Source organism: Typopeltis vanoorti, chromosome 23 (assembly GCF_054136105.1).
Source record: "Typopeltis vanoorti isolate ZY-2024b chromosome 23, IOZ_Tvanoo_1.0, whole genome shotgun sequence".
Classification (NCBI taxonomy): domain Eukaryota; kingdom Metazoa; phylum Arthropoda; class Arachnida; order Uropygi; family Thelyphonidae; genus Typopeltis; species Typopeltis vanoorti.
Genome location: NC_143571.1, coordinates 3,249,158 through 3,267,382, shown reverse-complemented (window position 1 = coordinate 3,267,382; position 18,225 = coordinate 3,249,158). Strand labels below are relative to the sequence as shown.

General features: G+C 36.9%; 1 protein-coding gene across 1 annotated transcript in view; it reads right to left on the bottom strand.

Annotated features, from left to right (window-relative positions):
* The window catches only part of LOC150093575 (uncharacterized), a gene marked incomplete at its 3' end in the record, with an annotated part of 193,752 nt that overhangs the window by 22,808 nt on the left and 152,719 nt on the right, over positions 1-18,225 (bottom strand). The window contains exon 7 of the mRNA XM_090413224.1: positions 12,686-12,942. Coding sequence (XP_090269350.1) covers positions 12,686-12,942 — 257 coding nt within the window. The remainder of the gene's footprint in view (positions 1-12,685; positions 12,943-18,225) is intronic.

Here is an 18,225-nt window from a genome sequence, read left to right as displayed (position 1 = left end):
TGTATAATGCTATGCGCCAAGGGAAGGGCCACCACCCAGACTGGGTTTGACTCATCTTGAGGTCTCGTCAGTGGAAGCCAGATCCAGAAGTGGTGACACCAAGGCAGAAGCAATGGAGAGGTCATACTTACTTATACGAGTTGCCAAAAGGTGTACCACCTTATTACTAGATTACTCTGGATTTACAGAAAGTAAACCATATGGTTTACCATATAAAGTGTTTATTGTTGATAATTGTCTTTGTTTTCTGTAAGGAAAGCGAATTAAAAATCATAAGTGTGTTAATCTCAAGCTGAGCACTTTATTTTCTGGTAAGTTACATACAATATGTAATACTTTTTTATTAAAAAATTAATTTTTATAGTAATGGCCACTTAGAGGGCTTTTGTGATATGGTTGAAAATGAAATTAGTGAAATAATTGATGGGGAAATAGATTTAAATTAGGAGGAACTGGTACAATTAATAAGTGACGTTGAACCAAATGGCGGGGAAGTCCTGCCAAAGATTCTGATTGTGATGAAATTGTTAAGAATTCAGTTTAAAGAAATTAGCAGAAGGATTGGACTCGACAAGAAAGTTTGGAATTTATTTTACGGATAATTATTATTATTAATATTAAGAGAGACCTCCAGTGAGTCAGAGACTCATCGAGGGAGGCCACATACTACACACACCAGCTATCATACTTATTCTTGAATTCATTCACAATGCTTGCACTCACAACATTCAATGGCAATCCACTCCAATCATGTACAACCCTCTGAGAGAAAAATCTAGCCTTCACACCCTTCTTGGTGACCTTCATTCTCAGTTTCCCCACCCTCCATAAACTGAAAAATTCCATCAATTGAAATCCTGTATGACCCTTTCAGAAGTTTGCACGTCTTAATCATATCACCCCTCTTTCTCCTGTGTTGCTAGTGTCTGCAGTCTACAAATTCTCAATCTGTCTTCATAATCAATATTCCACAATCCTGATATAATTTTTAACACTCTCCTTTGTACTCTCTCCAATATATCAGAATCACAACGAAAACCAGGAGACCAGACCTATGTGCCAAAGTCCAAGTGAGGTCTTATCAAGGCTTGTAAAGAGGCAAAATAACATCCTTATTTTTTATTTGCAATGCTGAAATGAACATGTGAATGTTCATTTCAGCATTGCAATTATATTTTGAGTTGTATTCGCAATCTTTGACACATGGCCCCTAAACTTCAACTTCCTATCTATTAACACTCCAAGATCCCTAGCCTCATCAGTTTCTTCTAGCCTAATCCCACCAGTATAATACGACATTGTATATCTAATCATGCCTAAGTGAATGACTTTGCATTTACTGACATTGAACTGACACCCATTTTCCCATGCCCACAATTCCAGCCTATTCAAATCATTCTGCAAAGACTGCATATCAGCAGCATTCCTGATTACCTTACCTATCTTTGCATCATCAGCAAACAACTGTATGTCGCTTGTCAAATCCTTCCCAATATCATTAACGTACAGATTGAATAACAGTGGACCAAGCACTGATCCTTGTGGTACTGTAAAATATTTATGTAGCTATAACAAGTCTAAATATTTTTACATAAAGTTTACCAAGGTCGAGCCCAGTAAGACCTGTAACTTGTAAATAGTTGTATGTTATATGTAAATAATCCCAATGGGAATTTGTATGTGCTCTATGCTAAATAAGGGAATATTCTAGAAGAATAGTATTAAGGCAATACCTTGCCAATAGTAAAGCAGTATATTTTTAGATTTTTGTAAAGATGTCAAACTTTGTGCGTGTTCTGCATGGGAAGCTCAAGGTCAGTGCTAGGTGGACCGACAAAAGCTTCAAATGAATGTCCACTGCCAGAACGAATAGGAATTAAGGAGTGTAAGAGAAAAACAAAGGAAGGGTCAGTCAAAGAAAAGGATCAAGGCATTTCGCCAAAATGTTCAGGGTTCACATATCTCCGCACAAGGATTTGGAAGTGACCGAATAAAAGGCGTAGGCGAAAAGATAGCAACATCGATTCGAGAAATTTTCGTCAAGGATCCAGAGGTCGTAATCGTGAAGTTGCCAGCAATTGTCCATCAGATGTACGCCATCGGGAACGCGACTTCAAGGGAAAGTATGCCCAGAGATCTGAAAGAAAGATGACGAGGAACCGATCCGCCAGGCAAAACCGATAGTCAATGACGAATTGATGAGTCTTTGCCGGGAGCGGTTGTCAGAGGGAAGAAATTGCTCCGTCAATCCAATGCGCATGCAAGCATTCCACAAGCCAATAATCTTCACCCGAAGTGCAGCAGTACAGTGTCCCAAGGAAACATCAGTGACCCATCGCCGGCATAAAGAGGGATTGAAAAACCTGACATGGAAGAAAAAGGGAAAGTCCAGCCAAGTATACAGAGGGTTGCAGCTAATAAAGTGAGTTGACCCATTTGTTAAATTTTCTTGAGCTTTTAAGAGAACACTTATTAATGGACTGTAAGTAGAAGCTGATCCAAATAGGCAAATCTAACAGTTAAGGATTATAAAGTAACTAAGTGTCAGGAATTTGTAGGTTGAAATAAGTCATAGTGTAACTGTTTGCTGAATTGGTGAAACTTGCCTATAGAATATTCCCAGCATAGAAAGAAAAGAGCAATTGTGTGTAAAAGATATTGTTTATGCGTTCGATGAGTAAGAGTTAACATTTAAGTAAATAAGTACCATTGCTCAGCATAAATGATTTATGTGATATTAAGAAAATTAGTTAGATATGTGATATGATTTGTGTGAGAAAAATGCAGGAACTTAACTAGTCTATTTATGCAGATTTGAATTGTGAAGTTTCCTTTTATTAGTGAAAATGCAGTGTAAAAATGTGTCTTATGTGAATTAAATTTTTGTTGTTTAAATATTAATAGAGTGTTGCCTGATAATTTAATTCTTTGATGCACTGTTCTAAAAAACAACCGAGCTTGTGAGCGGGGAAGATAGATAATTAATATGAGAATTAGATAAAGGGAAAGCCATGACTGTATATAAGAGTAAGGAATGATATCTACCGAAAGTAGTATCATTTAATGCCATAAAAGGATTTCCTGAGGCGCAGTCACTAATTCAAATAAATATCTAGAGATCCTTGGTATAATAAAAACAGGAATACTGGAGGTAGAAATAAGGAACAGGAGGATATAGGGTTAAAGTTAATAGAGTTGTATAAGGGACAGAGACAAGTTAAAGAAGTGGGTAGTGACGATAAGATAGATATATAATAATAGAAGAGATATATAAGATATAGAATATAAAATATAAAGAACATTCCCTAAATCCTATTCGTTCTGGCAGTGGACATTCGTTTGAAGCTTTTGTCGGTCCACCTAGCACTGCCCTTGAGCTTCCCATGTAGAACACACACAAAGTTTGACATCTTTACAAAAATCTAAAAATATACTGCTTTACTATTGGCAAGGTATTGCCTTAATACTATACCTTCTATGCCAAATAAGGCATAGAGCACATACATATTCCCATTGGGATTATTTACATATAACATACAACTATTTACAAGTTACAGGTCTTACTGAGCTCAACCTTGGTAAACTTTATGTAAAAATATTTAGACTTGTTATAGCTACATAAATATTTTTACAGTACACCACTTGTTATTTTTTAATATTTTTTTATTAATCTTTGTACTGGTTATGGGCAGTACTACCCTTACATCACATCCAGAAATCTCGTCCAGACTTGATATAAGCCTAAGTTTTTACAAGTGTTTTATCCTATGCCTGTTCTAGTTATCATTATAGTCATTCTCTGGTGGCAACAGCATGCCACCAGTGTGCCCTGTAGGGCCCTCAAGGAAAGAACTTTTATATCCTTCTGCGTAAGCTGTTTTAAGTCTTTATAACTATCTGCGCTCCACGGTGGTGCTAGTAAACCTCGGAGTTGCCCCATGCTCCTCCCGTATCTTACTAACTAGATCTTGGTTATTCTTATAATAGTTTACCTTATCATTATGGCTATAGGCTAGTGAGCTCCCTGTTCCCACCACCTGGGCACCAACTACCCAAACATCACCATCTCTTTTAATCACTAAGTCTGGCTTACGCAAGCCTGCGGAGGTCCTATAATATGGTTCCACCGCGGTCTCCCAACCTTTGTTCTTAAAGTGGTTGTTCAGAATGGAGACCACTGCGTCATGCCTCCGCACACGGACCCCATGGGTGCGGAAGCAACACTAGACTATATGAGACAATGTCTTGCTGTAGTGGAAGCCAGTCCTACAGTTTGAGTTGTCGCTACCCCATCGAGCTGTGTGGGCTCAAGTGGGTAGGGCATTGATCCTCATCCTGATAAGGTCAATATACTCGAACCCAGGGAGGAGTCTGGTGCCATCCCTTACCCAATCATGCTGGGGAGGCACCAGATATGACTCTTTTAAAGGAGCACCATCTAGAGAAGAGTGCAGCAGAGATGCCCATCTCTTGTGTTCTACAGGTGCTGACTCAATTAAAGTACCTTGATAATGGACTAGCCTTTAGCCGGCCTAAAGTCTTCTCGTATTAATGGGCTATAGAAAGCCTCTCTGCAGATAGGGGAAGAAGATAGTTCTAATTTCGCGATTCTGGACAGCCGCAGGCGTGGGATCACTCATCTAAGTGATGGAACCGCAAGTCCGCCGTCCTTCACCCTTGCGTGGAATATGCGGTAGTCAGAGCCATGATCTCACAGCTGAATGGATAGCCCTGTCCATTCGGGACAGTACCGAGATATATGTCCTACCAAGCACCAACTTGTGATAAAAGCGAGGTAGGAGATAGTGAGAAAGGAGAAACAGTCTTTGCTGGGGCTTGAGAGGAGCTTTCCTCAAAGAAGCAATCCCAGCTTCTAGGATAGAAGGGACAGAAAACCTTCCCTTTGGGGTGAACATGATACTGAGGTATCTCCACTCTTCCAGGATGATCAAAGCATGCAACAACCTCCCGTGCAGGGAAAACTCTATAGTCTCAACCTTAAGCTTCTTGTCACGACCAGAGGGACAAGAGCAGGACCTCTCTACATTAATAGAAAGGCCTCGAATAGAGAAAAAGTCAACTGCCCGGTCAAGGAGTTCCTGCAAGACTACCTTAGTAGAGGCTACGAGAATAAGATCATCCACAAAGGCCATAGCATTAAAGGAAGAAGCGCCTAGAGAGTTATGACACAGTTAAAGAAAAGTGGAGATAGAGGATCAACCTGGCGAACATCCCGCACTGTGGGAATAGAAGTCGCATGGGATCCTGTAGTGATAGTGATGGAGCTCCCCAACATAGGAAAGAAAGGGTTTTGGACATCCAGCAATAGACAGCGTTCGAAGGAGAGCAGGAAGGGAGATGCTATCAAAGGCCTTTTGAAGGTCCAGCAACACCATATATAGAGGCTTAAGGCAGTGTTGAGAATCAGAGAGAAGAGAAGAAAGAAGATATATATTCTCGGCACAGCCATCCGAAGGGACAAAAGCTCTCTGTCTATAATCGTGCTGTGTATGTTGCTGAAATCGTTTAACTAAGATTTTATGATAGAGTCAAAGTATCACAGGGGGAGATGGTAATAGGTCTAAAGTCTGATGCACAGCTTGAAGTTTCTTTCTTCGGAATGAAGACTTCTTGAAGTGCGTAGGTATGGTGGTATTGCTTTACTGGAAAGGAGAATGTCCAATAAGTCTTGAAGAATCTTCAGTGGCACATTCCGAAGCCTAGATGCAGGAATGCCATCAGGTCCAGAGGTAGAGAAATTGGATGGAAGAGCTGCTTTGATCTCCTGGATGGAGACAGGGAGGAATGGACCTCAATATCGTAGGATGGTCATCATCTGGGAAGCATGGAGGTGGAGCAGAAAAGACTGTACTCCAGAATCTAACAAAATCATCATGTAAGTCTGCTAGAGGTAGAGGGGAAGCACTATCAAGGATAGTTTTGGCACATTGCCCTCTATTCTTTTTATAGAGGGTTTGCATAGCTGCATAGACCCTCTTCCTTCTTCCTATTTGACAAAGTCATTGTAGAATGAGACGTAGGCTGATGGTGATGAGGCATCAAGCGTTCAGAGAATTCAGAATGGAGGTAGTCATTTAACTAATCTGTGATATCCATTCCCAGAAGGTGAGTCTGGATGAGAGATTTACGAATTTGATGGTTATATTCTGGAAGAGGAGGATCAGCTAGAGATGATGTCAGTCTGAGAATCAAAGCCTCTTCTTCAACAGCAGGATGGTGGCTGGAAAATGGAGAGGCAGGGACAGGAGATATTACCTGTCCCCACCTGTGGTGGATGGGCTGCCAATTCTTGAACTAAGGCTTTGTAACTGGCTTTCCATCTATGACACTTGATGGCATCCAAATATCTTAATGGCAACACCTTAAATAAAGCCTCATTGATTTTCTTTATTACTCGAGCCGTCAAATCGATCTCACGAGCGGCGAGGATCTTTTCTTCTTCGGCAGTCCAACGTGCTTTGACATGCTTAGTTCTTATTGCAGAGTTGGCTTCAGCTGGATGTTTCGAGGTGTGATGCACGTCAAGGTCGACTGCAGTGAAGAATGCACGATTGCATACCTGACATACGAAGTGTCTGAGATTTGAAACTCCTTGACCACGGGAGTGAGAACTTGAAGAAATAGGTTGATGACAGCCCTTTCTTTTAACTTTCTTCCTGAGGACGACACTGGGACGGGTGGCAGCATCACCTCCAAACAAGAAACAGACATCTGGAATCACACTCGACGAGTTTCCTGGCTCCGGCCTATAAAAGTCGGAGCCTTCATCTGATGAGTTATTGCAGGCAAGGAAACTTAACCCTGGAAGGGAGGAATAGCGTAGCAGGCCAGTCGGTCATCTGAAGGTATCCAGGAATCGCCCCTAGGAGGCTGCCTACTGCCGCACTTGCAAAGTATCTGAGGGGATGTGCAAGCCAAGACTCAGATCCCCCGTATACCACTTTTTGATATCTGTCAGTCAGCCATCTTCTTATCAATGTTAATATTGTATAACCCAAACTCATTTTCTCCAATTTATGCAGCAGTCTGCCATGCTGTATTCTGTCAAAAGCCTTAGCAAAATCCAAAAGTATCATGGTGTATCAATTCCCCTTGTCTAGTTCAATGGTAACATTGTTATAGAATGTGAGCAAGTTGCTAAAACATGATCTTCCCTTAGTAAACCCATGTTGTTCATTGCAAAGCAGATATTCACTGTCAACCCATTTCTGAATGAGGGTCCTAACCAATTTTTCCAAAATCTTCACTACCACTCCTGAGATACTAATTGGTTGATAGTTGGATACGTTGGTCTTTGCACCACCCTTGTGCAATGGAATTACCATACATTCCTTCCATTCCTGCAGAATCTTCCCTATTCTGAGACTCATATTAAACAACCTGGTCAAAGGAATGGCCAGTTCAGCTGGTTCTTTTAGCACACGTGCTGATATTCCATCAGTCCCTATTGATGAATTCTTATTCAGTTTGTGCAACAGCTCTAATACTTCGGCCTGCGTTTCTTCAACTAGTGAAGAGGTAACAGTGAGCTCAATGTTGCATTCACCAGGTTGATAGCTTTTAACGAAATGGGCACTCATTAACTGAACAACCTCTTCTGCATCTGTAACCCTCAAGCCATCTGGATTTAGAAGAGTTATTCTTTCTTTTACTTGCAGAATATCTATAGAATTCTTGTGGGTTGTCTTTAGCACACAGAGCCAGTTTCTTTTCATAATCAGACTTTGCTTTCTGTACAACAGTTGTTACTATTGTAACAATAGCCTGCTGCTCATAATGTTCATAACGGATGTCACCCTTATGCAAACGGTATTTCTTCCACATCGTCCTTTCCTTACGAATCACTTGCTTAATAAGATTACACATCCATTTGACTCCTACTCTATTTATTCTTCGAACTCTCGGAAGACATTCTGATATCGCATCATTTAAGTATTGTTTAAATGCTTCCCATGCACTATCGATATTCTTTCCATCCCATAACCGATCCCATTCCACTGAATTCAGTATACTCCTCGGTTGGTCACAATTTCCTGCTTTGTAGTTCAGCATGTAACCTTTTCTGAATGGAACATTCATAATGATCTCTCAACGGAGCGCTCCGGAAAATTCACGAGACAATTGGATATTTGTTTAGCTCCATATTATGAACTTAAATAAAAAATTGTAGCATAGTGTTAAGCAAGGTCTTATTACTGACTTCTTGATAATTAAACCAGCCAAAGCATGCAATGAGAAATACTAATGATGTCATTTCAAGTGATGACAACATCCGGCCACTCGTAAATAAAGAACATCTATGAAATGTTCATTTTGAAGAGAGCGATGACGATTAAAATATACACTTCATTTTATTTTGCCTAAAACATTTATGCAATATGTGCAATGAGGTTTATGTACAATTTGTAATTTTATAAGTTTAAACTATGTATTTGTTTCATAGTTTATAAGTTTTCTTGCCTTACATGAACTACCTGAATTAAATAAAAATATTTTTGTTGGGTATGTCATTGTTGTCTATATAATTAAAAAAAATGATTTCGGAACATAACCCTAATTTTTCTATGTGATCTGAGTCTCGCATAACGCGGCATTTTTATTGAACCTAACATCCACATTATACGAGGGTTTCCTGTACTTTCAAACCAGCACCAAAGTTATCTTCTTTCAGATCATCTACTAAAGATAAATTTCCTCCACTATCCTTAATTATATTATACTCTTGAAAAAAGAAATTATATTATTAGTTTAAGTGATGTGATATCATTAGCCTCTATATATAAGTTGCCCAGTAATGAAGTTACTTCACACACAAACTTTGTTTGATTACACTTGGATAAAGGATTAAACCAAGAATATAATTTCTTGGCATCTTTAATTTATAAAATAACCAAGTGGAAAAACTTCCAACAACATTTCTCTAATCCAGAGTAATTTAATAATAAGTCGTGACACCTTTTGGCTACTTGTATATGGAAATATGACTTCTGCATCACTTCAACATTGGTATTACTTCTGGGTCTGGCTCCCACTGATGAGACCTCAATAAAGGCCAAAACTGGTCTGTGTAGTGACCCTTCCCATAATGCATAGCATCATACATGTCTGCAAGGATATGTGCTTTGCATTATGGAATACTAAGGCAAGTGATGTGAAGACCTTATATATGAGTTGCCCAGTCATAAAGTTACTTCATGCGCAAACTTTGTTTGCTTACACTTGGATAAAAGATTGAACCAAGAATATAATTTCTTTTCGCCTTTAATTTAAAGTCTAATTAGGAATTTGACTTATTGGCACAGATGACACAAACAACTTTTTTCCTTTTTTTAGGCTGACTAATGCAAACTAGCTGTTCATCACTTGTATCTCCTCCCTCTTTGAAAATGGAAGTGACCAACTGACTAACAGTTTTCTCACAGTTTTAAGGTTGTTTTTGGTTTTAATGATATAGACTGCACATTATTTAGTTCATTATGAAGATTTCAGGTAAGTGACAATTGAAGCTACTGTAATATTCCAAAATTTAAATGTTAGTTGTGGATTTTCATTTTTATAATTTCATACTCTTCCATCTTATATGTTTTCCATTACTTTGTAATTTTTTCACGTTTTCGTTTTGTTTGCTTTATGTATTCTTGCCATCTCCTTTGTTTGTTGACCTCAGCTACGGTTTTTTCTTTAAATTTGTTACTAATTAGTAGCAGACCATGTTTTTGGCTATAAAATACTAAGTTTATTAGCCCCCAAACATCTTTCAGAGCATAATGTGCACTATATCTAATGTCATCCTAAAATAAACCTAGTCATCATTTATGAAATTTCCTTTAATTTTCTGGCAAAGCACAAGATGATCTTTAATAGTTATATGATAGGCATATCCAGACTTGTGTTTTTGCTACTTTTCTACATCTTTAATATGTTCTGACATGCAATTTCTTTCTAGATCATCTTGTTTGTTCTATATAGCATATGCTGCACAAACAGTGGATTTTTTAAAGAACAGATTGAGGTGGTTAGGAAATTGTAAAAACTTGAGATCTTGCTTAGTCGGACAAAAATATACAGCAACCCCTTAAAAAAATTGAGATACATAAAATCTACTGTTCATGCAGCGTATGCTGTATAGGACAAACAGGACAATCTGGAGAGAGAGAGAGAGACATCTGCATGCCAGAACATGTTAAAGATGTAGAAAATAAAAGAAAACATAATCCAGATTAGCTTATCATACAACCAACAAAGGTCATCCTGTACTTTGGCAGAAAACAGAAATCCCATACATGGACCATAACTGCTTGATTAGAAAATTAATGGAAGTACAAGTCATGCACACCTACTGAATGCAATAAAAACCAAGTCATCATCTTACATCAAGTCTGGTCATGTCATCATTCATCAAGAATCTCTCTCTCTCTCACACACACACACACACACACACACACACACACACACACACACACACACACACACACACACACACACCTTGGATATAATGTAACCATTTTCTAACCACCAATTGTAAAATTAATAAAATTTTATCTTATAATTTGTTATGTGGTCTTTAGTCTTTATATTGAAACTCTCAAAAATTTTAGCATAACCAAAAATCTAAAAAGATGTGCCATTTGCCAATGACCCATATATTTGTCTTTTTTTATTACCCTATTCATTAAAAGTCTCTTCCTGAACTATTAATTCTCATTAGAAAATAGGTCACACCCAGAATATTTTGGTGACTGATGTGGTAAATTGTAACAGGTGAATAAAAGGTCCTTAAAAGTTTCAGCCTGGCAGAAAACATTACTAAAATAAAAAATAATAACCACTTTGAACTACAAAATTTTTGGATTTGATCAAGAGCTGATGAAAATACAGCCTTTTGCATGAGTTGTCATTTCTTTTAATAAGATTTTCTGCCAAGTCTGAACTATTTAGGCTATTTTCTGCATTAATTATGATTTATACACCTTAGAGCTCACTTACAAAAAATATATCTTTCAAACATAAGCTATCTGGCCAGTGAATTCTTAATCAAACAAGTGGAAATTAATTATAAACGTTTATAAAAGTGAATAATTCTTCCAAAATGTTTAGCAGTATTATTGAAAATTCTAATACAATGTATGATATGGATAATTTTCAGAAGTAGCTATCTAAATTTCATTAAAAAGAACATTGAGATAAGATAAACATAAGACAGGGGTGCAAGTTATCTCTACTGCTGTTCATCATCGGGAAATGAATCTGATATCAAAATTAGAGGTGTTAATCTCCTCTTTACTTTATGCATATGTTATATTCTAAATAAATCCAACAAAAGTCTGCAGGATTCTCTGACTAAATTTATTTGGTATAAAAATCAGTAATAAAAAGAACAAAGACAATGAAAACAGGCAGAAACACTGAAAACATCAACTGCATCTGAATGAAGAACCTATAGAACAAGTAAAACATTTCAGCTATTAAGCACAATTTTTTTGTGAAGATAGCAGATTAAATATGGAAATAGGCAACAAAATTAGCAAACCTGGTATGGTAGGAAGTCAAGTGAATAAATTTATATGGAATAAGAGAGAAATTAGTCAACACACACTAGTATCTCCACTCTGTATACAAGACAGTGTTCAAACCAATTTTAACTTATGGATCTGAGAGCTGGGCTAGAAATAAAACCCTTGATCAAATACTGGAGACCACAGATACAAAAGTTCTAAGATTAGGGGTAGGGGAGTGAATAGATGACCTCAATGGCAGTATCATATTAAAAAGGTGGATGTTAGGAAAGACCTTGATGTTGCAAGCATTCAGAAATATGTTAGCAGAGCTAATCTCAGGTAGTATGGTCACTTAAACAGAATGAGAGATGAAAGATTAGCAAAAGAAGTGTTTTTCTTTTTTGCCAAAATGATAGGAAAAAAAAAAACAGAGAAAGAGACTAAGATCTAGATGGACTGATACAATAAGATGTACCTTAGAAGACAGAAATATAAGATCTGATAATATTGGAGTCTTCATAGATAGATTACTTTGGAGGAAAATTGTTGATAGGAAGTCAGTAATGATCTAACTTTTTCATGTGGTACTATCATAATATCCTGTATACCCCATGGGGGCACATATTATGAATTTGATGATGAGGAAGAGTGGTAGAAAATTAACTGTATAATTAATTTGTTTAAATAAAACTGTAGTTTTAGGTGTGTTTTACAAGATATAATCAACTAATAAGATTAAAACCAATTTTGTCCATCCATCTATATATATATATATAAATAAATATTATTCTACCTAGATAAAATTCCTATGACCACATGTAATTAAATTTGGCCATTAGGATCTTTACTAAGATTTGTCAAGTCATCTCAAATGAAACACTTCAGTGGAAACATTATGCAAAATAATTTGAAACAATACAAATATTATGTATTACATTATGTCTTCCAAAATATAAAGTCTACATACACATGCTAAAAATGGCTCTAGGTTCATTTCCTCTGATAATACTGAGTGGCATAACCATTAGAAGAATGCTAGATGCTCTCAGAAATACTTTTCCATACTTGTTTAGCTAGTTTGCAAAAATCACTTCTTTTTCAATACCATCTTTATTTTTTATATGAGGAAAACATACTCATTCTAAAAAAAACAAAAAATATATTACCTGAGACAGCGACACTGATGGTGAGGTTGTTCTAACCGGTGATGTAATTTTGGGAGAGACAACTGATACTCCTGGTGACATAGTAATTGGTAACCTTGAAGATACAAGGGATGTGGCTGATAATGTCTCAGGCACTGTGGTGATGGTGGAAACTGGAGGGGAATGGCTACTAGGAACAGGCAAAGCTACGCTTGTAGCAGTTGTCTTATCAATTAGAACCATATGTTCTGATGTAGCAATTGTAGTCACTGTAGGAACTACAAAAGTAAATTATAATTAATCTGCTAAAAAATCTAAGATACAAGAATATTCAGTATTTCAGCAGATTTCTGAATTAAATATTAAATATAGCTAAAAAAGGGGACATAAATATAAAATACAGACAATTCCTTAATAAATACAGATGATTACTTAAGGCAGTATAGTACAGATCTGTAAATCAACAATACAGTAAAAAACTAGAAACTGCCATCAATAACGTATATTACATTAAGTGATGTATATACTCAACAAAAATCAGTGCTGTATTTGCACATAGCTGCAGCATTTGTTTTTTACAGTTAGAAAATTTAGAATTAATTCAATCTTATGTTTGTTTGTTTTTTTTAATTTTCTTTTTTTTAACTATGTGGAATAAACAGTTCTGTGCTGATAGGTGTACTAACAGAAGAGCCTGTTATACTGCACGCTAGTCCAAAGTGTCAATACTGCATGATGTCAAAACTCAAAAAAGTAAGGCAGCTGGAGTAGATGATATTCAACCAGAAATGCTTAAACATAGAGGTTTAAAAGTTTTGCAGTGGTTACACTGCACAATGCAGAGTGCCTGGTCAGAAGATCAAATTCTCAATGATTGGAGTAGAGCTCTCATCTATAGCAAAGGGAATAAAGCTGAATGTGAGAAGTACAGAGGAATTTCTCTACTAAGTGTTCCAGGTAAGATTCATGCAAGCATACTTGAAAAGAGGTTGAGATGTGAAAGAGAAACTTGGAGAAGAAAAAGCTGGATTCAGGCCAAATAGAGATTGTCAAGATCAGATTTTCACTTTAAGACAAATAACTGAGAAATCATTGGAATATAATAAGAATCTGTACTTGTCATTCAATTCTTGAATATTCTTTGTATATTTCAGTTTCTAGTTCCCAACTGAAAGCTTCTTGACTCAAATTTGATTTTTTAAAAATCTTTCGTATATATTTTTAAAATATCACATTAATTTCTATCCTCCTCAAAACTATCCATATTTATAAACTAAAAGTGTTGCAGATCTGGAAAAGACATATGATAAGGTACCCAGAGAAACATTTTTCAAAGCACTGCTATTTCGAGTAAATGAGACATCATGCAAAGAACCATACTGCCTAATGTTAAGCTTTAAGTCAGCCATTAGAATTGAAGGAGGAACAGGAAGAAGGTATAATGTAAAATCACAACTTCACACCAACACAAGGATATATTGCTATCTCCACTTATTCATAATATGCATGCATCATATTATGAAGAAAAATAATTAAACACAATATCAATATCAGAAATATTCAAGCTCATTACTTCATGCAAATAATATTATACTCCTAAATCAATAGAAATCTTCAGGACTCTGACTAAATTTAATTCATTAACTGCTTTAACAAATTTTGTATGAATATTAGTAATAAAAGACAAAAATGACGAAAAGTAGCAAGAGCATGGAAAACGTCACCTGCATTTTCAATAGAAATCCTATAGAACAAGTAAAATATTTCAGCTGTGCCTTAGATAGATCATGGAAAAATATAAAGAATTTAGACTCCCTCTGGTAATTTGTTTCTTAGACTACTCTAAAGCTTCTGACTTTTTGTTCAGCATGTGAAACTGTGGGAAGTAATGAAAATAATGGGTTTTCCTCAACACACTATCAGGTTTGATAGCACTTGTACAGGGAGCAAGAAACCATGGTAAGAACAGGTGTTGCATTAACTGATTGGCTTCAGGTTGGAAAGGGAGTTAGGCAAGGATGTTTACTTTCTCCTCACTTGTTTAGTATACATGCTGAGGACATCATTCGTGAAGCACTGAACGAGATCAAGACAGGAATTGGATAGGTGTTATGCTGATGATACCATACTCCTCTGTAATGACAAGGAAAAACTAGGACAAATTCTTGATAAAGTTAACATGATGAGTAAGAACAGAGGACTTCAACTCAATCCTAGCAAGACAAAGATTATAGTTCTGAAAGGAAATACAAACAGGGAAGTTTTTGAGAAACAAGTGTACCTTAATAGAAAAAGAATTTAGGAAGACAGCAAGTTTGAGTACCTGGAATCCATTATTCATGTGAAGAATTGCTGTTCAGAAGGTGTCAGAAGAAGAAGACTAGGAATGGCTAAAACAACAGTCAGAGACTTGTCTAAAATCTGGAAGGATGGATCTACAGGGTGTCCCAAAATTCACGCAAGAAGTAATTTTGATAGAAAACACAGGTTTTTAATTAAAAATTGTAATTTCTTATTGATTCATAAAGTATACAGTATAGGGTTATGCATGGAATAGCATATCGGGTAAATGGCCTCCACGGCTTTGCTGGCACATACGCACTCTTTTGTCGAAATTTTCCATGACCATTTTGCATAAATGTGGATGAATTTCATTGATACAGCGCTCAATTTCCTCCTTCAAGGCGTGGGTGGTTGTGGGCTTGTTGGCATAAACCTTAGACTTCAAAAAAACCCAAAGAAAAAAGTCCAACGCCGTTAAGTCACATGATCTGGGCGGCCAATTCTGATCACTAAAACGGGAAATTACATGACCAGGAAATGACTCATGCAGTAATTGAATTGTTTCTCAGGCTGTATGGCATGTGGCACCGTCTTGTTGAAACCACGTCGTCCACATCCATATCTTGCAATTTAGGCACAAAAAAACTGGATTATCATGTCGCGATAGTGAGCACCATTAACTGTTATTGCCTTACCAGCCGCATTTTCAAAGAAGAATGGACCGATGATGCCCTCCAGCCCAAAATCCGCACCAAACAGTGACACATTGTGGATGCATTTGTTTCTCAACAATCACTCGTGGATTTTCTGAACCCCCAAATGCGACAATTTTGTCGATTAACGAAGCCATCAAGACGAAGAGCCTCATCCCTGAAGATGATTTTCTTTGAAAAATAAGCATCCACTTGTTGTTGTTCCATAATCCATTCAACGAACTCTCTTCGCTGTGTGTGGTCATTTTTAATAACCGTGAACTGTCACGCTGTCTTTTTTTTCTCGTTGGCAACACTTCACCCCACAAATGGCGCTAAATTTAAATCTTGCATGAATTTTGGAACACCCTGTATTTACATGGGAACAAAGCAGCTGTTTTTCCAACAGTAACTTATGGATGTGAGACTTGGAACCTAAAGAAGTAAGATATGAAAAGGAGGGATAGCTGTTTTTGAGATGTGGTGTTACAGAAGGCTGTTGAGGATACTGAAAGGTGTACAAATGAATGGGTGTTATAAAAGATTTTTAAAGGCTCTTTAAGGATATTGACAGAGGAAAGTTAAATATTTTGGACACATTGAAAGGATGGAAGGAGGACTTCTCAGAACAGTAATAGAAGGTAAAGTTCCTGGGAAAAGAGGAAGGGGTAGACCGTCAATGAGATGGATGGATGGTGCGTGTGTGTGTGTGTATGGAGTGACTAATCTTCAGAGGGTTGAAACCTTCAGAAAAGCATACAACTGGGTTATATGGTGAGGACTCATGTGGCTCATCACCAAGCATCGGAGTGACCATACAGCATCTGTGGATGCCCAATGAACAGATAATGATGTCGATGAGACAATTTTAAGTGAAAATGTCAAACAAAATTTGAAGATAAGAAGATAACCGAATAAGCAAAGCAGGGTAAAAAAAAATATATGGAATAAAAGAGAAATCAGACAACACATCAAACTAGAATTAAACAATACAAGACGGTGTTTAAATTGTTTTCATTTATGGATATGAGAGTTGAGTTAGAAATAAAACAGTTGATCAAAGACTCAATACTACAGATATGAGGGTTCTATGAAAAAATTAGAGAAGCGAACAAATGGATCAAAGATAGAATCATATCAAAAATGAAGATGCTATAAAGGAACTTGACAGCATTCAAGAATGAGTGAACAAAGCTAATCAAAGGTGGAATGGTCACTTAAACAGAATGAAAATGTCAGAAAAAAGTGTTTGATACCAGGAAATGGCAGAAAAGACCCAGGCAAAGATCAAGTTTTAGGTAGATTTATGTTAGTGGTGTCCTAGAAGATTAAAATGTAAGCTAGAATGTAAATAAACAAAATGGAAACAACCCCCTCCCCAAAAAAAACACCCCCACCCTCAAAACCAGACTATATACACATACTATATTTTATCCTACATCAAAGGCATGACAGGTAAACTGGGCTCCCCCCCCTGACAAAATGACAGAATCAAAATAGTATACAAACCTCTAAATAGCATATCTATCTACTTAAGACAAATCAAGGATCATCTGGATCCTCTCTCCTTCCCAGGTGTCTACAGCATCTCTTGCTAGTGTGGAACCCAATATTTTAGACAGACAGGATGAACTGCTTTGGCCAGGAAAAAAAAAAAAGAAGGAAAAATATAAAAAATACATCTGGAGAACTAAAAAAGAGGACTATCTCAACATGCCTTAGAGAAAGACCACTTCATAATGGAAGAAAGCCAGGCTGCTTCACATTTCCTGGTTTAAATTGGAGAGACTGTTCCTGGAAGCTGCACAAGTTCTGCAAAACCTGATTAACTGCAACAGAATGGACAGTATTTACACAGATTTTGGTATGCTACCCTATCTACCGTCAGTATTAACAACAGAAATTACCATGATGAATGCCACTGTTGTCCTCCACACACAACTGGCCTTGTTATACAAGACATTTTGGTTTGTTGTCTTCAATGAGTGTGTAGTGTTAAATTGCCATTGATAATGCTAGCAAAATGTTGCCTTGTAAATAATTAATTTGAGATAGTAATTATTTATTTGCATTCTATGCATATGCCAGAAACTGACATGAATAAAAGAAAATCATGAAAATTAAAATGTAAGATCTGACAATATTGGAGTCCTGACAATTAACAGATTAATTTGAGAGAAAACTGTTTATAGGAAGCTAGTAATAATCTTAATAATGTACAGAATCCTTTTACAAGGATTCTGTACATTATGATGGTACTGTGAATTAAAACAATCAGAAATATCATGAATGATAACAAACAGTAGCCTTTCTAATCTAATAATAACAGCAGCTTGTTTAGAAAAAATTACAGAAGTTCATTTGATGTTTTAATTATTTTGTACTATAAACTCCTATCCTATCCTTCTCATCCATCCATTACGATAGGGTGAGTCTCCCCTAATGAGGGGCTTACAACGAATTAATGCAGCTGGCTCATCGCTCCTCTGCTGCATCCCCCTACAGGCAAGTATTCATGACTGTAGATCTGTGTGTGTGTGTTCACAGGGCCAATTTGCCTGTTCTGTTGAAAGAGATCAGATAAAG